We start from the raw sequence: 21,941 nt of genomic DNA on the forward strand, positions 1-21,941 counted from the left end.
AGTGACAACATCACAAGGACCATCTTTCATGTCATACCCTGTGTGTCTCACATGTGCACTTTATCCTCATGTGGCCCTCTGAAAGACAAGTGCCTGAGGTTGATAGATCTTTTTTTTTTTTAAAAGATTTTATTTATTTGAGAGGTAGAGTTACAGACAGAGTGAGAGATAGAGAGAAAGGTCTTCCTTCCGTTTATTCACTCCCCAAATGGCCGCAATGGCTGGAGCTGCGCCAATCTGAAGCCAGGAGACAGGAGCTTCCTCTGGGTCTCCTATGCAAGTGCACAGGCCCCAGGACTTGGGCCATCCTCTGCTGCTTTCCCAGGCCATAGCAGAGAGCTGGATCAGAAGTGGAGCAGCTGGGACTCGAACCAGCAACCATATGGGATGCCAGCACTGCAGGCAGCGGCTTTACCCACTATGCCACAGCGCCGGCTCCTTGATAGATCTTTATATGTATTTTCATCAGAAATTCTGAGTTAACCTGTAATCATCGGTACACTCTAACTGCCATAGCTTTCATATGCAATAATTCTCTGAAAGCTTGAATGCACGAATGTTTCCTGAAACTAAATAAACTGCATTTTATATTTATCCATTTTTTTAAAAAAAATTATTTATTTGAAAGGCAGAGTCATAGAGGAAAAGGGAGAGGTGGAGGGAGTGAAAGAGATATTCCATCTGCTGGTTCACTCCCCAGTACAATGACTGGGCCTAGACCAGGCCAAAGCCAAGAGCCAGGGACTCCACCCAGGTCTCCCACGTGGGTGGCAGGGGCCCACGCACTTAGGCCATCCTCCTGGGCTTTCTCAGGCACCTGAGCAGGGAGCTGATCAGAAGTGGTGCAGCCGGGACCTGAAACATTGCTCATATGAGATGCTACCATCACAAGTGGTACTTAACCCAGCATGCCACAACGCTGGCCTCTATCCGTTATTGTTAATGACATTTTCCAAAAAACTTCATTGACTTCTTTCCTAAATAAGATTTTAAAAAGACAATGATTTTAGTGATAATCCTCCTTTTGTGGCCCAGGTCCTTGGGCCCTGCACCCACATGGGAGACCAGGAGGAAGCACCTGGCTCCTGACTTTGCATCAGTGCAGCGCGCCCGCTGTAACGCGCCAGCTGTAGCGGCCACTTCAGGGGTGAACCAACGGAAAAAGGAAGACCTTTCTCTCTGTCTCTCTATCTCATTGTCTGCTCTGCCTGTCAAAAAAAAAAAAAAAAAAAAGCAAATGAGACAAGAAAGAACAACAACAAAAAAGGGATGATGGAACTTTAAAAAAAATGTAAATTTAGGGGTGGCAAAAGCAGAATATAGACAAGTTTATGGTAGAAAGCAAAAATAACTCATAATCTTATGATGTAGTGATAATCACAAATATTTTGATATGGTTCTTTTAGTTTCTTCCTTTGAATACTCCATCATGTGATTATAATTTCTTATCCCATTGCAGTTGAACATTTAAGATGTGATACATTTTTTACTCTTATGAATGATGTTGCAGTAAAGATCTTTGTTGCAGTATTCATATTAAATTTCCATGTATTTTTAGAGCAACATATATTTAACTAATTTCATTCTTAAAAAAATGCTGTGGCATAGCGGATAAATCCCCGCCTGCAGTGCCAGCATCCCATATGGGCACCAGTTCAAGTCTCGGCTGCTCCACTTCCTATCCAGCTCTCTGCTGTGGCCTTAGAAAGCAGTAGAAGATGGCCCAAATCCTTGGGCCCCTGCACCTGTGTGGGAAGACCTGGAGGAAGGTCCTGGCTCCTGGCTTCAGATTGGCCACAGCTCCGGCCGTTGCGGCCAATGGGGAGTGAACCAACGAACGGAAGACCTCTCTCTCTCTCTCTCTCTCTCTCTGCCTCTCCTTTCTTCTCTGTGTAACTCTGACTTTCAAATAAATAAATAAATCTTTTAAAAAAAGATTCATTTATTTAAAAAGCAGAGTGACAGAGAGGGGGGAGAGAGAGAGATCACCCATCTGCTGGCTTATTCCCCAAATGCCTGCATCAGCCAGGGCTAGACCAGGCCAAAGCCAGGAGCCCGGGGCTCCTTCCCAGTCTCCCACATAGAGGTCTGGAAACCAAGCATTCGGACCATCAGCTGCTGCCTCCCAGGATCATTAGCAGGAAGCTGGATCAGAAATGGAGGAGCTGGGACTCGAACCAGGCACTGCCGTGAGATACAGGTGTCCCACATGGCGCTTAACTCACTGCACCACACTGCCCAGCCTTGATTTCAGTCATATTTTCTGTGTGACACGTGTCATGTGTTTTAGCTGTGTAATTGTAGAATATATTATAAACATTATACTATATATTATATAACAACATACATATGTCTTTTCAACAGGAACAAGATGAAAAAGATAACACCAAAAGGGTAAGGCAATTTTCACAAATATATACATCAAAAATTATAAAGGAAGCCATGACTCTGTTCTGGTAAAACTCATTGCTTTTTTTTTTTTTTTTTACAGTTTTTATTTCATTATTCAAAGACACAGAAGTTGGGCAATTCAAATGTTGTGGTAAGTTGGAGTATTCATCTAAAAGAAAACCTCTGTTTCTGTAGTTTAACAGAACTAGATCTAAATTTAAGCTTTTTTCTTTTCGAAGTTTATATATGGATGAATAAATGGAATTCAACATTTGCTATACACTTAACTTATTGTGTATGTCAGTTACTGCATGTACATTAAATCATTCGTTCATTCATTCAACAGTTATATACTGAGAATCCACTATGTGCAAGGCACAATTCTAGGTACTAGAAATATAGCAGCAAATAAAACAGAAAATTTGGAAGGCAACCCCAGCTGCCATGGAACTCCCATTCTGAAGGCAAGAATACCTTCTTCCATTCCTGAGATCTTATTAGGAAGGAGGCATTTGGTGTGAGAATTTACTAAGATTGGCCACAGACCAGAAACTTGAATTCCATTTACTTCAAAATGTTGTGGTTTTAGGGGTAGTTTTCTTTCTGCATGCATGGATTTTTCAAAAAAAAAAAACAAAAAAAAAAACAAAAAACCACTAACAAACATACTTCCGTGATTCAAGATAGATGTCTTATTTGACTCTAATATTCTTTTGAAGCTTTTAATTCACCAGCACCAGTGAATTTAAGGGGAGGAGGAATGTGAATTTTAATCATGGGGTCGTACCTGGGGAAAGCTAACTGGAAACTTAAACTCAGTTGTGAATGTCTACCACATGGAACCTCCCCAGCTACGAGGAGGTGGAAGTTAGGTTATCTTGACGTTACACCCAATGCGAGTTGAATTGGGTGACAGACAGCCAGGCTACAGAGCTCGTATCAATTCATTTGATAAATGAATTTACTGTTAGTGAGAAGGCTCAGTTCAACCCGTCCCATTAAAAACAAACAAACAAACAAACAAACAACCCACAGCCATATCAGGCCCCCACGTCTCGAGTGCACCGTCACCTCCTTCTGCTTGGCATCTTTAGATTTCTGGGAAATGTGTCCTAGTCGCATTCTTCACCATCAACAACGCACTGTCATTTCTGTCCCTCTGTTGTCTTTAGTATTCCCTCCTTGTGTTTCCCTCCTGCCCTTTGCCGCATCCTCGTGTTTAACTACAACTAATAAAGGAGAATGCAGGGCGTCCGGGCTACTCCTCCAGACGAACAGGTTCATAATGGGAAGGATTCTCAGAGCTGGTTTCTTCCGGCCCAGATGACTTCGAGCGAGTCTGGAAGCAGGCAGTGAGGGCAGGCACTGGGCAGCTAATGTTGGAGCTGAGGTCCTCAGGAAAAAGCCTCTTCCAATAATGACAAAAACCCCAGCAGGGAGCCACCAAAGCATCCCCCATCTCCTGGCTTGTTCACGGTTCCTGGACACCCACGGCCAGGGCTGGGGTAGATAACATCTTGCATTTTCTTTTTCGTCTGGGGGAGTGCGGTGGAGCAGAGGCGCAGCAGGTAGGGGCGCAGGGGTGCGGAGGGGCCGTGTGCTCATCAGGTGTGTGTGTTCGTGTCCTCAGTCCTCTGTCCTGCACCCGTTGCTGCAGCTCCTGCCTCACCTGCACGAGAGAAGAATGAAGAGGTTCCCTGTGGACGTACGTACCTCCGGCTGCATGCTTGTTCGGCCGCTGTGTGGGCCAGCCCCGGGGGCGCTCGGGGTAAGCCCAGCTGGCCACGTCAGAGCATCGGGCGACAGCAGAGGGGTTGCCCCGGCTGGCATGGAGAGGAGTGTTCCGCCCACCCCCCGCCCCTGGGGAAGGCTGCCATGGTGCTCACTCCCAAAAGGCCACAGCCCTTCTTGGTGAAGAGAGGACTCCACGGTGTCTCTTCATCAAGTAGGAATAGGACAGCAGATACGGAGCCCGTGCTGGCTGTTTGGTTCCAGACGCGCAGATAGCTGGCAGGGCACGCTGGCTGTCCCGTTAAAATGTTGCTAGAGGGGGCCGGTGCCGTGGCTCACTTGGTTAATCCTCCGCCTGCGGCGCCGGCATCCCATATGGGCGCCAGGTTCTAGTCCTGGTTGCTCCTCTTCCAGTCCAGCTCTCTGCTGTGGCCCAGGAGGGCAGTGGAGGATGGCCCAAGTGCTTGGGTCCTGTACCTGCATGGGAGACCAGGAGGAAGCACCTGGCTCCTGGCTTCAGATCGGTGCAGTGCCGGCCATAGCGGCCATTTGGGGGGGGTGAACCAACGGAAGGAAGACCTTTCTCTCTGTCTCTCTCTTACTGTCTAACTCTGCCTGTCAAATAAAAAAAATTTTTTTTTTCTAGAGTGAAACTTGTGGAGCAAACACATTAGAAACTAATTTTTTTCCACAATTAACAAAAATATGACCTAAAATCCAGTGTTTATGAGTAAGGTGAATATAACTGACTTAACACATTCTGTTCAAAATGTTTTTAAGTTATTTTTATTTGAAAGGCAGAGTGAGAGAGAGCGAGAGAGAAATCTGCCATCCTCTGGCTCACTCCCCAGATGCCCACAACAGCCAGGGCTGGGTCAGACTGAAGTCAGACACACAGAATTCAATCTGTGTCTCCCACATGGATGGCAGGGACCCAAGGACTCGAGCCAACATCCGCTGCTGCCCAGGTGTCTCTTAGCAGGAAGCTGGAACTGGGAGCCAAAGCCAGGAGTCAAAGCAGGCACTGCAGCATGGGGGAAAGCCGCGTCCCAGCCCTCCTCCCAGCCGCCAGACCAGATGCCCGCCCCGGGCAATCTCGGGTCTCACTGCAAGTCACCGAGCTGCGTGTTGTCGTTCGAGAAGACTCCTTGGGGCTTGCGTTTGGAACAGAGGTTAAGATGCCCACAGCCCGTGTCAGAGTGCTTGGCTTGAGTCTTGCCTCAGTTCTCCACTCCAGTTCCCTGCTTACGTACCCCATGGGAAGCAGCAGCTGACGGCTCAAGTGCTTGGGCCCTGCCACCCATGTGGGAGACCCGGATGGACTTCCAGGCTCCTGGCAAAGCCAGGCCTGGCTGTTGCAGGCATTTGGGGGGTGAATCAGTGGGTAGGAGATATCTCTCTCTCTCTCTCTCTCTCTCTCTCCCTCTCCCTCTCTGCCTTTCAAATAATAAAAGTGTTGAAAAGAAGAATCCTAACTTCCGCCATGCTGGAAGCTCCTAGATACCGTTTTTAAGTAATGTCTTACATTGTTGTGACATATACTGTTTGATCATAAAGTCTCACTTGAGTCTTTTGGGAACTCTGTTCTTACACAAGTATTGTTATCCATGGTTTAGAAAGGGGAAAAATAAGTCAAAACAATTAAAGGCGTTTCCTTAAGTCAGACAAGTGGAAAAGATTACTACAGGGTCTTCTGACTTCTGGTCTAGGCAAATACCTTTTTTTTGCTATGCTTTCCATTTACCATTTAACCTTGATGCTGTTACTGTGTTATTGTTCAATTATATATTATTAAAAGTTGCATTTTTCCTTAATTTCAATACCATTTTTATTTTAGTCTTCCTAAAGTGCTACATAAAGTCTTTAAATAGCTTTAAAAATGAATTCAGTTTAGATGAATGAATTCCTCAAAGTGCATTGACCATAGTCACTCTTTCCTCTAAATTCTTCATGTTCTTAAACTAAGCTTCCAGCAGAGAAGACATATCTGCTGCCAACTTTACACAGACATGTAAGAGCAAATATGTTGGGGCTGGCGCTGTGGCGCAGCAGGTTAAACTTCCATCTGCAGTGCCTGCATCCCATATAGGCACCAGTTCGAGTCCCGGCTGCTTCGCTTTAGATCTGCTAATGTGCCTGGGAAGGCAGTGGAAGGTGGCCCCAGCGCTTGGGCCCTTGCACCCCCATGGAAGAATTGGAAGAAGCTACTGGCTTTGGCCCACAGTTGCACCATTTGGGGAGTGAACCAGCAGATGGGAGATCTTTCTCTCTCTTTGTCTTTCAAATAAATAAATAAATCTTACCCAAAAAAAGGCAAATGTAGCAGCCCTTTAAAATGTTAGCATTTCCAGAATGAAGAAAAAATAATTTGTCATCAAACTTTCCATAAGATTCTATCAATATCCTTCTTTTGAGTGAGCTTCTACTTCCTGACTTATGAATAGTATTGTGAATAGTTTAACATTTCAAGTTAAAGAGCCAGTTTCTTAAAATACACCAACACTTGCCCAGGAGTTTGGCCACATTATTTCAGGGTCATCATTGACACAACCAGAATGGACCACACAGTATTGGGACCAGGTTACGACTCTGTTGGAATCATCTACTTGAGGTGAGAACATCAAAGTTTCCAGACAGTCACTGAACACAGGAGCCCCAGCCTAGCACATCCCAGCAGACGAATGAATCACGGAACATTTGGGAGCAAATCAATTTTCCTGGGAACTTACGCAAGAAAAATATGTAAGAGATGAATGGAAAAACAGTCCCAGCAGTGCCAGCTTTGCTGGGCTGAAGTCACCTAATTTTAAAACATACTTGGATAGTGAAATATTTTGAATTCATGAAGAAAATGAGTTTTTGGATCTTACTGTATTCAACCACTTGAGTTTTGTTTGTGAAATGTAGTTCACTTTTTGTCTGTATATTTTTAAAATCTTTTTCTCCCAAATTCTCTTTTGTGCTGTTCTCTGTCTGGGGATAGGAACCTGAACAGACTGGATCCCACACAGTTTACTTTACAGATTATCCTACCTTTTCTTTTCTTTCTCTAATACAATATACATGAGAAATTTTCTTACATAGGCATACAAACATATTGAAAAATATGAATTCTTCCATCCTCAGTAATTTGAGAAGTTAGAGTAATTGTTAAAATTAAGTCAAAATATTGAGAATTTAATATATTTTTGTTGGAAATCAGAATTTCAGAGCCCACATTGATATCAGAGTCACTTTTTAGAATTTAAGACTATGATTGTACTTATATTATGGGAAAAGGCCTTGAATGATGAAGTTCATTCCCATCTGATTCCCACCCTGATAATATTTTTATGATAGATAATTATCTGTCACTAACTAAAGCTGTAAATCAATTTCAATCTTCATTCCTATGGAAATATTATATAATTGCTTTTAGCTGTGGCACTATTCGAAACTTTTGCTAGTCATCTGTTAACATATACAACATGTATTTTAAAGAAATTATTTTATTCTAAGAAAATGCTAAAAGCAGATTTTAAGTATAATTATGAGTGTCTGTCATTTCTCTTTCTGCTTATTGCTGGGTATATTATAACTGATAAAATTCCTTTTAAAAAAGATTTACTTATTTATTAGAAAGGCAGAGACAGAGAGATAGGGAGAGGTCGGTCTTCCATCTGCCTGTTCACTCTCCAGATGGCCACAGCAGCCAGGTCTAGGTCAGGCTGAAGCCAGGAGCCAGGAGCTCCATCCTGGCCTCCCATGTGGGTGCACAGGCCCAAGCACCTGCGCCGCCCAGAGCTGCTTTCCCAGGCACTTTAGCAGGGAGCTGAGCAGAAGCAGGGCAGCTGGGACTCGGACTGGTGCTCATAGGGGATGCCAGCATCACAAACAGCAGCCTGCCCCTCTGATGAAATTCTTGACAAGGAAACTTGTCACATTGATAGGGAGATTATTTTTAAATACAGTATTCTGATGACACTGCTGGCTGTTGAAAATTCTCTGGTATGTATATCTACAAAGTTTCTCCACTGATACAAACGATGTGCTCAAGTCCCGGATTCCCTTTCCTTCAGTGAGGGTGGCTGAAAAAAACTGAGCCTGGCATAACCCCAGGGAGAACTGCTCTGATTTTAGGTGCGTGTGACTCATAACGCCCTCATCTTCTTTTCCAGGAAGAATTCCAAAGTCCTTTTGGAAGTCGAAGTCGAGGATACTTTCTGTTCAGGGTATGCACACACGGTATTTATTTTTAATCATCAACATCGAAAAATACTTTCACTATGCATTTATTTCATTAGTCGTAATTTTTCATTTATTTTGATGCTTATAGATACTTGCTGTCAGGTGTCACACTGTGTATTACCTTCCGTTCCCCCTTCTTGCTTCAGGACTACAGCATCCCCAGTCAGATTCCTCTGACCCACCACTCCTGTTCGTGAACACCCCAAATGGCATTCACCTACTTAACAGTTTAATGTTTGACTTTTCATTTGTAGGAATAAGTGTGCTAACAGTGTCCAAGGAAGCATTTACTGAGCATTTGATTCAGTAGGTTGGAATAGTCATGACTACTTTCACAAAATCTTAAAAGAATCAGCTACACTGCAGGCTGTGTTGTCAGAACTGTTGACTTGCATTTCCCATTTGTGTGTCCAGACTGTCTCAGGAACTTGAGTTCCTTTCTAAGCAGCTGCACTTTCTAAACTATTTGCAATTTTAATACATTCCCAGGAATTTTTAAATCTTTCATTTAACAGCATTTATTGGACTTCTGCTGAGTGTTGGGCTGTGTACCAAGGGCTGGGAACGTAAAGACAGATAGGAGTCCCTCCCCGTGCTCTGAGTTCACAGCCTGGCGAAGGAAGTGAAGAAGGAAAACTACACTGAGTGCTGTGAAAGGCGCACCCTCAGCCTGGGGGCTGTGTTCCAGCTGAACTCCAGCTCGGGAATGGCCCAAATCCTGGAGCATCGACAGGAAAGGACGGGCGACATAGCTCAGAAATCTCACTTCCTGCCAAGGACCAGGGCGGGAGGCATGTGGTAGCATATGCATTTTGGGAAATAATTTTAACAGCATATTAGAGAATGGATCGGAAGAAGGAACCAGACTGATGGCAAGAAGAAGGAATACTCGACACCTTGACTTCGGGAAGCTAATTTGGGTTCATATCAAATTGAACTTAACATTTGTTTTGAAATGTTGGTGCTTTCTCCAAAAAAAGCCAAATCAAAGAGTGTCCACTTTGTGAGGCCCTCAGCATCACCCCTGGGTTTGTTTGAATGCAGGTTTAGGGCCTCCTCGGAGCTGCACCACTGGAACCTCTGTGAGGCCCAGCAGGCTTTGTTGTGAAAAACAAAAACAAAAGCCAAAACCTCCCAGTGATTCTGATGCATGTGAGAGAAGCCGCCTTGTGACCCGCAGGCAGATTTCTATAAATATCAGCTCCCAGCCTGCATTCCACTGATTTCTTTCTCATGTATTATTTTTCAGCCACGCAATGGAAGGAGATCCATAGGCTTGATTTAAAATGGTATGTGTTGAATAAATGAAAAAAAAAATAATGAAGTGGTAGATGTCCCACGGTTGAACTCAATTTGGAAATTTCTGTTGTTTTCAAACAGTCACAAATTATAAATGTGCGTCTGTCATTTGATCAATTGCATGTATGTGGTAGCATCTTTTGTATTATAATTGTCAGAGGCTTTATATGATTGATGGGAAAATCCCAGTATTTTGGGCTGGATTGGCTTTTCCCATTCGTATTCCTCAGACTAGGCCCCAAGAGTGATCATCATAACTGATCATGTAGACAGCGATCCTATGACCCTATGACCCTATGATCTCTGCCTGTTATATAATAATAAAATTAAAAAACTGAGGGGACTCCATCAAAGCCATTTTCAGTAGAAAATTGAAGACCTTAAACTAAGCAAGGAGAATTAACGAATGAATTATGAATTTTTCACTCAGTAAATCAAAAAGACAAGGTGAACTCCAGGAAAGCAGAAGGAAGAAAGTTATGAAAAAATTAATAAATTTAAAAATAGTAAAGTAGAAAAATTGATGTAAGCAAAGTAGAAATGTTATTCTTTGCAAAATAAATAAATAAATAAATAAATTCACTTAGCCTAGCCAAGAACAAGGGGCAAAGTCATTGATATACAAAAATACAAATAAGAGACAACAATCAAAACAGACATACAAGGGCACTTCAAAAACTTTGGAAAATAGAATGAAGGTAGGTTGATTTTGGTGCAAAAAAACTTTTGAAATCAGTGCATACTCACAGGAGATATGAAAATCCTGGAAGAGTATTTTGCCTGTCTCATGTATTATCCTGTCCTAGCCACCTCCCATGAGCCTCATCTCTGACTACCGACACCCCAGGTGGGTCTTCCATCTTCATTCCTCACCAGGGGGATTCAGACCCCACCAGGAGTTTTGGAGGAAGCAAACCATATTCAAACCACAGCAAGAGTTAAGGATCCCGACCCCCTGTGAGAGATCCGTTCTCCATGAAGCAGGGACGGTGCCACATTAGGGCAGTTTGTTAAAATATTTCACCATTAGAAGAAAAATCATCTGAAAATCTCAATAGGTGTTTGTGGTATAATTCCACATCTGTTCCTGGGCTTTAAAAGGAGATCCTGTAGAAAGATATGTGTCTTTTCTCCACGTTTAAATTATAGTTTCAATAAACTTGCTAGTGATAGTGGAATACTTTGGAGCATTTCATGAGGAACAAAAGAATATTCTCTCACTTTTATTTAATGTAGCTCTTGATGAATTAGATGATTCAGTTAAGAAAGAAAGAAATAAAAGATAAAAATTCTGGAAAGATAATAAAAATGACATCCTCATAGGACATAATGAGGAACTTGAATTTTATTTTTGTTAACGTTAATTTTTCATGTACTTGAAAAGGAGAGAGAGAGGGAGAGAGAGAGACACTTTTCCATCCACTGGTTCACTGGTTCACTCCCCAAATTCCCACCGTAACCAGGCCTCGGCAGAGCTGAAGTCAGGAGCCTGGAACTCCATCCAGGTCTCCACGTGGGTGCAGGGGCCCACGCCCTGTGCTGTCATTTGCTGCCTCCAGGATGCATCAGCAGGGAGCTGGATTGGAAGCAGAGAAGCTGAGACTTGGAACCAGCACTGTGCCTCAATGCCTGCCCTGGAACTTAAGTTGTCAAACTGTGTTTCAAAAAAGGCCTGACAAATTATGTTCATACATGGAATATGAGAAAGCGTATTCTTCATTTGTTTTAAATTTTTTTTCAAGGTATTAAGAACTGAGTGTTAATGGAAAAACACATCTTTCAAAATAATGCAAATATACACAGTCATTTATAAAATGTAAGCAAAACTTCTTTGATAGTAAATGGAAAAATATCTGTGATTATAATGCCAAACTATTAGAGTATCCACAATGTGAAATGGAATTTAACCCATGATTTGCTCAGTTTGGTAATGAACTCTCTCTGAAGTTGAGAAAAATTGAGTTATTCCCAAGAATTGGGTATATACAGAATGATTTACTCAGGACTTCATTTTATTTTTCCAATGGGAAAATAATTTGATGATAATTTTTTCTTTGTTATTCTCATCTGATTGTCCAAAGTGTTCATCTAGTATTTAGTGAGAAAGAATTTAAGCATAAAATGGGATGATTTAATTATAAGTATGAGGTAATAGATGCATGAGGAATAACTGCAACTTTTGATATATATTATTCAAAAATCTTATTAATGAATCTTAAGAAACCACTTTGATATATTAAGTACTATAAACATTTGGAAAACAAAACAATGTTCCATCAGAGAGAGATTAAATGATATATAGTTTAAAATGTACAAACTGAAGAACAGCTGGGAAGTATCTCAGATGCCAGCGTGATACTATGACAAAATATTTATAAAACTGTCTATATTCAAGCATTATATACACATTCACACACTCATTTGCACTTGAATCTAATTCAATTTTTCTTCTTTTACAGAATATCAACACATTTTCTACAGAGGCAATGCTATGGAATATAACAACTACTAACATTTGTTTTCTTCCCCAAATCAATCTTTGCTGAGTTTACTCTGCTGACGATCCCTGTATTGTAAACATTCTCAGTAAAAATTGGTTGAGATTGTAAATGTTCAATTTCTTGAAAATAGTGTTGTAATGATGAATGATAATGATAAATGACATGAAATAAAGCTGTCAACAATGATACTATTGGCACCTATGCCTTTTTGATATTTTTATTAAAGTTACTTATAAGGTCCAGCATTGTGGCACAGAGGTTGAGCAACTGCCTGTGACACTGGCATCCCATATAGGCACTGGTTCGGGTCCTGGCTGCTCCACTTTCTTTTTTTTTTTTTTTTTTTTAAGAAAAAAAATTTTTTTGACAGGCAGAATTTGACAGTGAGAGAGTGAGAGAGAGAGACAGAGAGAAAGGTCTTCCTTTTCCGTTGGTTCACCCCCCAAATGGCTGCTATGGCTGGCACACTGCGCTGATCCAAAGCCAGGAGCCAGGTGCTTCCTCCTGGTCTCCCATGGGGTGCAGGGCCCAAGCACCTGGGTCATCCTCCACTGCCTTCCTGGGCCACAGCAGAGAGCTGGACTGGAAGAGGAGCAACCGGGACAGAATCCGGCGCCCTGACCAGGACTAGAACCCGGGGTGCCGGCGCCACAGGTGGAGGATTAGCCTAGTGAGCCGCGGCGCCGGCCCTGGCTGCTCCACTTTCAATGCAGCTTGCCTGCTAATGGCCTGGGAAAAGCTGCAGATGGTCCAAGTAGTTGGGCCCCTACTACCTATATGGCACCTTTAAAATAAATAAATCTTAATACTCATGAAGTTGAATTTTAATGTGCTATTTTAGTTTGTCCTATTTAGATTTTTATCAGTGACAAAATTACTAGCTTTTGTAAATAGCAGAATGCCCAATAACTAACAATATTAGAGTGTGAACAACAATTTTAACCATACTAATTAGATTTGGACTTGACCATTCCAATAATCCAATAAGCAAATTCTGAATTTTATAAGTATAACATGGTTTTCTGGTGACTGCAAATTTAACAGTACGCTAACCTGTTCTATCAGCTCATAGTATTCAGTCTATTTTAAAATAAGTTTTTCCACTCTAACATCTGAAAGGCAACCAGCGTTGTCCACAGATCATCTTCCTAGAAGAGGATTGTGAATATGCTTGGAGAATTTCTGCACTAAATCCATCAAGTATTTAACCTCAGATGGAGGTTGTACTCATGTTCCTCCACGTTTTCCACTATGTTCGCCTTCTGAGCTCCGTCTGGATCCGTACTTCCTCCATCGGAGAGGTTGCCGGCTGATTAGAGTGGGGTGGCTCTCTAGGTGGGTAGGATGAGGTCTGTATAGATCTCAGAGTGGTGTATTTAATCAATTTTTGGTCTTCCTAATGTTGGCCAACGATTATAGCTTAAGCTATGTATTTTTACTAAGAAAGTGTCTGAATGTCACTTGTCAATGAGCAAACATAAGGAGAGAAGAAGAGGACACAAATTTTGTTGTTTTTTAAAACAATTATCTTGACAAGATTGGGATTTGAAAGCAAAGAGGGCTTCCTGCTCTGAGGCCACAAATGCACGGGGCAGCACCTGCTAATTCTGTGCGCAGCAACTCAACCAGCCTGTTCTTTATTAATCGTTAGAGTCAAAAAGAGGAGTTGAATATCCATTTAAGCAGCATTTCCTAGGGACTCTAAGAAATTCAGAGAGACATATATCAATTATATTTTTTAGGTTTCTAGGATAACAAAGAGAAAGAAAAAAAGTAACTATAGCAGAGGAAATATTAAGATATGGCCATAGCCGGCGCCATGGCTCACTAGGCTAATCCTCTGCCTTGCGGCGCCGGCGCACCGGGTTCTAGTCCCGGTCGGGGCGCCGGATTCTGTCCCGGTTGCCCCTCTTCCAGGCCAGCTCTCTGCTGTGGCCAGGGAGTGCAGTGGAGGATGGCCCAGGTGCTTGGGCCCTGCACCCCATGGGAGACCAGGAAAAGCACCTGGCTCCTGGCTCCTGCCATCGGATCAGCGCCGTGCGCCGGCCACGGCGGCCATTGGAGGGTGAACCAACGGCAAAGGAAGACCTTTCTGTCTCTCTCACTGTCCACTCTGCCTGTCAAAAAAAAAAAAAAAAAAGATATGGCCATAAAAACTGTGATGTTTTTAAATATTTACATTTATCAATGTCTCCTACACAAACACAACAGAATATATGGCCTCCTAGGAGTATAGTATCAATTATTAACTAGTCTCTACCGATGGATGGATTGGTCCAATGCCAAACTTAAGTTTAAAATTACTTCATTGAAAGTGTTTTTACCTTCTGTTCCAAATCCTGTTGTCTGTGGGACCACGTGTATAAAGCAGGTGCGTAGCCCAATTGTTTTCCCTAAGCGGCTGCCGCCTCCTATGAAACATTCTCCTTAAATTAAACACCAAATCCTTCAGTTCTGTAGGTTTCTACCTAAAGCCAGCTGTCTCCTGTGGCAGTGGGCTAAGGTCGGGTGGAAAGCTGCCGTCCCATTTAAGAGTTTGGTGGGAGCCCTGATCTCTCACCCTAGGAAAGCACACATACAACAAAAGGAAGTACAATGGGGACTGTGGGTCCCCCAGCTTCCAAATTCTAAATACCGGCCCAGGTTTCCAGGCGCGCGACTCCGCTGAGGGGTCCCCCACCCCGGGAGTTCGCTGTTGGCCCCTGGAGAGAGGGCTCCGCAGTGGACAGGTGCTCCCGCGCAGAACCAGGGTTGACCTGGAAGGGTGGCAGCGGACCGCCGGCCGGACACCAGCCCGGGCGGCCCACAGTGACCTGCGGGTGTTGAGCCGTCAGTACCCGGGTCTGAGGCTTCCTCGTCGCCTAGCGACAGCAGAGCGCGCACCCACGTCGTCGGAAGCCTTTGTCCTCTCGGAACCGCTGGGCCTGTGGCGGCGTCTTCGCGCCTTCGCGCCTGGAGGGGGCTGCAGCGCCGCGGGCGCCTGAGGGGCGAGCGGCCGCCATGCAGGTGAGGGGCGCGCCCGGGGCGGGTCTGCAGGTGGCGGCCACGGCCTCGGGTCCCAGCGCGGGGCGGGTGTGCAGGTGGCGGCCACCACGGCCTCGGGTCCCAGCGCGGGGCGGGTGTGCAGGTGGCGGCCACCACGGCCTCGGGTCCCAGCGCGGGGCGGGTGTGCAGGTGGCGGCCACCACGGCCTCGGGTCCCAGCGCGGGGCGGGTGTGCAGGTGGCGGCCACCACGGCCTCGGGTCCCAGCGCGGGGCGGGTGTGCAGGTGGCGGCCACCACGGCCTCGGGTCCCAGCGCGGGGCGGGTGTGCAGGTGGCGGCCACCACGGCCTCGGGTCCCAGCGCGGGGCGGGTGTGCAGGTGGCGGCCACCACGGCCTCGGGTCCCAGCGCGGGGCGGGTCTGCAGGTGGCGGCCACCACGGCCTCGGGTCCCAGCGCATTCCTGCTGAGCGCTGACTGCGTGCTCTCGGCCTCAATCTGGGAGACAAAGCCGGGTTACCTGGGAGAAGGCCATGCTGTGGGCCTCGGAGACCCCGGGGCGTCTCTGGTCTCCTGCGGAGACGTCGGAATTGCGCCACTGCCTTTCACTCCTGGCGCGATCTCCGTCTTGAACCGACCTCAAGGTCAGCCCAAGGGTAACTCCCTTGTCCTCTCCCGCTACCTTCAGCGTCTGTCTTAGAAAAAGAGCAGCTGGCCCTGGATCAAAAAGTCTCCATTAAACTCGCATGGACTCCCCGGAGCCCTCCTTGTCCGTCTCAAGCGTCCTTTTTACATCTTCTTTCCCTTCCCTTCTTTTCCCTCTCTTTTTGACAATAAAATTATCACTTTCCAATCTCCGCTCCCCCAAATTAAAGCCACTGCGGCTTTTCTTAGATGTATTTTATTTTGGTATTTGAAAAGGCCGTATGTATATAAGGATATTTTGAACATGAATGTAATCGTTAATGGATAGCTCTTCTGTGTTAATAGTAGATTCCTAGCAGATTTATGATTTGAAAGAGTTAGAGAGAGGAGAGAGAGAGAGAGAGAGAGAGAGAGAGGTGTCTTCTATCCACTGGTTCACTCCCCAGGTGGCCACAACGGCCAGAACTGCGCTGGTCCAAAGCCAGGAGCCAGGAGCTTCTTCTGGGTCTCCCACGTGGGTGCAGGGGCCCAAGGACTTGGGTCATTTTCTACTGCCTTCCCAGGCGCTAGCAGAGAGCCGGATCAGAAGTGGAGCAGCCGGGTGCCCATATGGGATGGCAGCGCTGCAGGCAGCAGCTTTACCCACTAGGCCACAGGGCCGGCCCCTGTTTTATACAGGCTATAACAACATTGCAGAGTTGTCTTCATTTGCATCTGCTTTAAAGGAATTAGGATGAAATGTATTGATAACAAAGGCAACTGTGCATTAACCTTTGTTCATTGATTTATTCAAGAGTTCAATACTTAATGTTTGAGATACACTGTTCTAAACTAGCTTACTCTGCAGGAATAAGAGGCAGACAGCTGTCGCAATTTATGGCATGGTAAAGAATATGGTATGTTAGATGAATAGATTGTGGTCCCTATTTCTGTTAGATAAAATTCTATGAATTCTTTTTAAGATTTATTTATTTGTTTTGAAAGAGTTATATATAGAGAGAGGGAGGGAGGGAGAGAGAGAGAGAGAGTGAGCAAGCTCCTATCTCCTGGTTCACTCCCCAGATGGTGGCAGTGGCCAGCACTGGGCCAGGCTGAGGCCAGGAGCTTCATCCGGGTCTCCCATGTGGGTGACAGGGGCTCAAGCATTTGGGCCATCTTCCATTGCTTTTCCCAGGCCCTATGTAGGGAGATGGATTGGAAATGGAGCAGCTGGACCACAAACTGTGTTGATATATGATGTCAGCGCCTCAGGCTGTGGCTTTACCTGCGTTGCCACAACACCAATAATTTCTAAAAGTGTAGTGAATAGCAGAATATAGAACATTTACTATCACATTGTCGCATTGCAATTAATTTGTAGATCAGTTAAGGAAGAGCAGTCAGAGAGATGTGAATAAATCCATAGAAATGTGATGGTATGAATACCAAGAATGTTTAAACAAGAAAAACTGTTGAATTTTTTCAAATTTCTGCTGAGGAAATCACAGTGAATTACATTAGCTACATGGAGCTCATAGGTAATTTAGCAGAGCAAGTTTTTTTCTATTTATTTGAGAGACACAATGAGAGAGAGCTTTACTTTGCTGGTTAACTCCCCAAGTGCCTGCAAACACTGGGGCTGAGCTGGGGCTGGAGCCAGGAACCCAATCCAGCACCCAACTGCTTGAAGTGTTACTGCTGCTTCCCAGGGTCTACATTAGTGGGGAGCTGGAGTCAGGAGTCTGAATCAAACCCAGGCACTCCTATGTGGGATGTGGTTATCTTAAACACTAGACTAAATGCTCGCTCCAACAGAGCAACTTTGAAAGAGGCAGAAGGCAGTGTTGGAGTGGGTTAGAGTGAATAGGAAGTGGCACTGGTTATAGTACTCAAATAGTCCAAATCTTGCCACACAGATCTTTTGAGAAGTTTGGCTACGAGAGAAAAAATAGAGTTGATAGGGAATGTGAAGTGTGTGGAGAATTCTTGAAAGATGATTGCTGGGATTTCTGATAACAGTGGGCTAGATTATTTGGGTCTGCTCTTATTTTTTATTTATTTGTTTGAGAGAGAGATTTATAGGCAGTGAGAGGGAGAGAGAAAGGCCTTCCATCTGCTGGTTTACTCTCCAAATGGCTGCAATGGCCAGAACAGAGCAATCCGAAGCCAGGAGCTTTTTCTGGGTCTCCCATGTAGGTGCAGGGACCCAAGCAGTTGGACCCTTCTCCTACTGCTTTCCCAGGCCATAGCAGAGAGCTGGATTGGAAGAGGAGCAGCTGGGACTAGAGCCGGTGCCCATATGGGATGCTGGCGCTTCAGGTGGAGGATTAACCTACTGCGCCACTCTTCCTCTTAATAAAAGTAAAAATGCTATCTAAAGTGTAAATTTTAGAGTATCAAAGAGATTCCCTAAAATCATAGATGACATAATAAGATGTCAGACAAAAATCAAAGAGAAAATAGAAAAGTACATTTCTAGAGCTTGTAGGAGACTGAAGTAGGCCACCCCGAAAATATGCCTCTATGTCATAAAGATTATTTTGAGTTGATTATTTTGAGAAATAGCAGGCACAAAAGAAGCTCCGAAATCAGAGCAGAAGTTACCCTTTTGTAAGGGAAATTTGCATCCATAGCCGAAATCTCTATTTGTAGGGGTGTCTTCCTCTGGCATACCAGGAAGAGAAGCAAGACTAAATCACAAGATAAACTTCTAATTTGAATGTATGTAACAAACCCCACTCTTGTTTACTATGCTCTTCCTGTAACTTAGCTTCTCTAGACCCTTTTCTCTTTGTTTTAGCTGACACTGGTACTTATGCCTGAAATCTAAGCCATCTCTGAAATTTACTCATTTCTCTTGGTAACTCCCATGTATACATGAGGCATACATGTTACTAAACAACTGTTTGTTTTTCCTTTGTTAATCCCTCTTTTATTATGGGAGTCGGTGCCAGCTCATAACTGAGAAGGGTAAAGGGAAAATTGTTTTCCCATCCCCATCTACTCCAAAGCCACTTCACCCTGAAGGCACTGGCAGTCTCCTTCCTGCTGCTGTGCGTCCTGGGAGTTAGCAAGTGATGGCTCAGGTAGTCAGATCCCTGCCACCATATGGAGTCTACCTGCATGGGTTCCCTGCTTCTTGCTAAAGACTGGGCCAGCCCTCACTGTGTGAACGTTTCGGGAGTGAATGAATGGTTGGAAGCTTGTACTCCTCCTCTCTCCCTCTTTCTCGTCTCTCAGATAAATAAAATTCAAAACTTAAAAAGAAACAGGTTATGAAACAACTGTGAAAAAAATTAAAAAAAACACTGTGATTCTTATGTTTAAAAATCAAAAGACCTGTTTAGGAAAGAGCTACAAGGAGTAGAAAGCAATGAAAAGGGCCTTACAATTTTGATAAAAAACAAAACAAAACAAAACAGGATTTTCCTCTCTTGTAGCCCCCCTCCAGGCCATGCTGGCTGGAGGTCTCTGACTTAAATAAATCTTGCTTTTCTCTCTTAAAAAATTGATAAAGATGTTTTTATGTAGTAAAAATGAACTATCTGAAAAGAAATGAAGAAAGAATTCCATTTATATTAACATCAGAAAGAATAAAATAGGAATAAATTAACCAAAGGGGAATACTTTTACATTGAAAACTACAAAACATTGATGAAAGAAATTAAAGACTTCAATAAAAGATATTCCCTGTTTGTGGACGATAAGACTTAATATTGTGAATAAGTCAATACTATCCAAAGTGATCACAGATTTAATGCAACCGTGTGATAAATCCCCAGCATTTTTTACAGCAATAAAAAAACTCATCCTAAAATTTCATGTGGAATCTCAAGGGGCCTCAAATAGCCAAAAAAAGTCTTGAAAAAGAACAACAAAATTGTTGGACCCATACTTCCTGATATCAGAACGTACCATAAAGCTTCAGTAATCAAAACAGCGTGGTTTTGATGAAGATAAAAAGATGCATTTAAGTCAAATGGAATAGAATAGAGAGCTTTGAAATAAACACACATTTATGCTGAAATGATTTTTTAAAAGATTATTTACTTGAAAGGCAGAGTTGTGGGGGAGAGAAAGGGAGGGTAGGGGTGGGTAGGAGAGGGAAGGGGAAGGGAGGGGAGGGGAAGGAAGAGAAGGAAAGGGAAGAGAAGGGAGAAGAGAGACAGAGAGAAATCTTCCGTCAACTGGTTCACTCTCCAAATAGCTGCAACAACCGAGGCTGAGCCAATCTGAAGCCAGGAGCTTCTTCCGGATCTCCCACATGAGTGCAGGGGCTTTCCCAGGTGCATCATCTGGGAGCCGGATAGGAAGTAGAGCAGCGGGGACTTGAACTGGCACCCATATGGGATGTGGGCACCCCAGGCTGCGGCTTTACCCACCACAGCACCAGCCCCTCAGATGGTTTTCAACAAGGGTACTAAGACCTTTCAGCAGGGGAAAGGCTAGGTTCTTCAGATGGTGCTAAGTGGACGTCCCCATACGAAAGAATGAAGTTGGACTTTTACCTTAGACTAGATCAAAATAGATCAAAAACCTAAGTATAGGAGCTAAAACTATAAAACTGGAAGAAAACATAAGGGAAAGACTTATTACATTGTATTTGGTATTTAGGACACAAAAAGCATAGGCAACATGAAACAAATAGAAAAATTAGACTTCACCAAATTTAAAGCCATTGTGCCGAAGAATACTAGGAAGAAAGTGAATAAACAAACCCACACTATGGAAAAAACCATTTGTAAATCCTGTAAGTGGTAATGGGCTAATATCAGTAAAATATAATGAGTTTGTAATTCTACAACTAAAGAAAAACAACTGAAAACGATGAGCAAAGAATTTTGCCGTTGTTTGAATGTGTCCTTTCCAGAATCCACGTGTTGTCCATGAGATACTACTAGGACATATAAGAGGCGATTTACATTATTACGTTTCTCCCTTGTGAATGGGATTAGATGCCCTTAAAAGAGGGCTTGATGGAATTCATCCCTTTTTTGCCCTTCTGCCTTTTACCATGTGAGGACCCAACATGCCTGCCCTCTGAATGGCACGGCAATCAAGGTGCCTTCTTGGAAGGAGAGGCCATATCCTCAGCAGAAAACATGGCTGCTGCCTTCATTTTGGACTTCCTGACCTCTAGAACTGTGAGAAAAAGATTCTGTTCTTACAAACTACCAAGACTCCGATATTTTGTTAAAGCACAAAATGGATAAAGACGGGCTTGAATAAACATTTCTCCAAAGAAGGTATACAGATGGCCAATAAATCATGAAGAGGTGCTCAACATTATTAACCATTAGAGAAATGTAATTAATATCACAATGAAAGATCAATCCATACCCACTAGGGAATTTGTAATAAAAAATACAACAATAAAAGTACTGGTAAAGATATGGAGAAATTGGAAACCCCATGCATTGCTGGTAGGAATGTATAATAATGAAACTGTTGTGGGAAACAAGACAATTCTCAAAAAATTAAACAGGCCGGCGCCGCGGCTCACTAGGCTAATCCTCCGCCTTGTGGCGCCGGCACACCGGGTTCTAGTCCCGGTTGGGGCGCTGGATTCTGTCCCGGTTGCCCCTCTTCCAGGCCAGCTCTCTGCTGTGGCCAGGGAGTGCAGTGGAGGATGGCCCAGGTGCTTGGGCCCTGCACCCCATGGGAGACCAGGAAAAAGCACCTGGCTCCTGCCATCGGATCAGCGCGGTGCGCCAGCCGCAGCGCGGCGGCCATTGGAGGGTGAACCAACGGCAAAGGAAGACCTTTCTCTCTGTCTCTCTCTCTCACTGTCCACTCTGCCTGTCACAAAAAAAGAAAAAAAAAACATACTAGGTAAAATAAGTTAGTTACAAAAGGATAAACATTGTGTGGTTCCACTTACATGAGGTACCTACTATAGTCACTTTTATAGAAAGCGATAGTGGTTACCAGGGTCTGGGCAAGAAAGTGGTGTTATTTAATGACTTTTTCTAGAAATCAATGACAGTAGAAATCTTGGCCAACTTATAAACATGTGGAAATTAAATGGCGTGCTATGAACCAACCATGAGATCAAAGAAGTAGAAAGAGAAGTTAAGAAACGTCTTTGGATAGGGGCCGGCGTTGTGGCATAGCTGGTGAAGCCACCACTTACAATACCAGCATCCCATATGAGCACCAGTTTGAGTCCCAGATACTCTACCTCAC

The 21,941-nt window shown here is 44.0% G+C and overlaps 2 protein-coding genes across 13 annotated transcripts in view; both read left to right on the forward strand.

Annotated features, from left to right (window-relative positions):
• NMU (neuromedin U) overlaps positions 1–12,340 on the forward strand; it is a 33,674-nt gene extending 21,334 nt beyond the window's left edge. For 6 of the 11 annotated variants that reach the window (XM_051820271.3, XM_089302793.1, XM_089302792.1 and 3 more), the window contains exons 5-9: positions 2,365–2,394; positions 2,492–2,542; positions 4,022–4,159; positions 8,280–8,333; positions 12,108–12,340. In XM_051820271.3, coding sequence (XP_051676231.1) covers positions 2,365–2,394; positions 2,492–2,542; positions 4,022–4,159; positions 8,280–8,333; positions 12,108–12,194 — 360 coding nt within the window. In that variant the 3' untranslated portion in view covers positions 12,195–12,340. Of the gene's footprint in view, positions 1–2,364; positions 2,395–2,491; positions 2,543–4,021; positions 4,160–8,279; positions 8,334–9,598; positions 9,639–12,107 lie in introns of all 11 variants that reach the window. The other 5 variants (XM_008267849.5, XM_017347544.4, XM_051820273.3 and 2 more) reach the window with 5 other exon arrangements.
• A 2,690-nt stretch (positions 12,341–15,030) lies between these two features.
• Positions 15,031–21,941, forward strand: part of PDCL2 (phosducin like 2) — a 51,934-nt gene continuing 45,023 nt past the window's right edge. For both annotated transcript variants that reach the window (XM_008267847.5, XM_089302795.1), the window contains exon 1: positions 15,031–15,155. In XM_008267847.5, the coding sequence (XP_008266069.1) occupies positions 15,150–15,155 (6 nt within the window). In that variant the 5' untranslated portion in view covers positions 15,031–15,149. The remainder of the gene's footprint in view (positions 15,156–21,941) is intronic.

This window comes from Oryctolagus cuniculus, chromosome 8 (assembly GCF_051225735.1).
Source record: "Oryctolagus cuniculus isolate XC-2025 breed Fujian yellow rabbit chromosome 8, ASM5122573v1, whole genome shotgun sequence".
Taxonomy (NCBI): Eukaryota; Metazoa; Chordata; class Mammalia; order Lagomorpha; family Leporidae; genus Oryctolagus; species Oryctolagus cuniculus.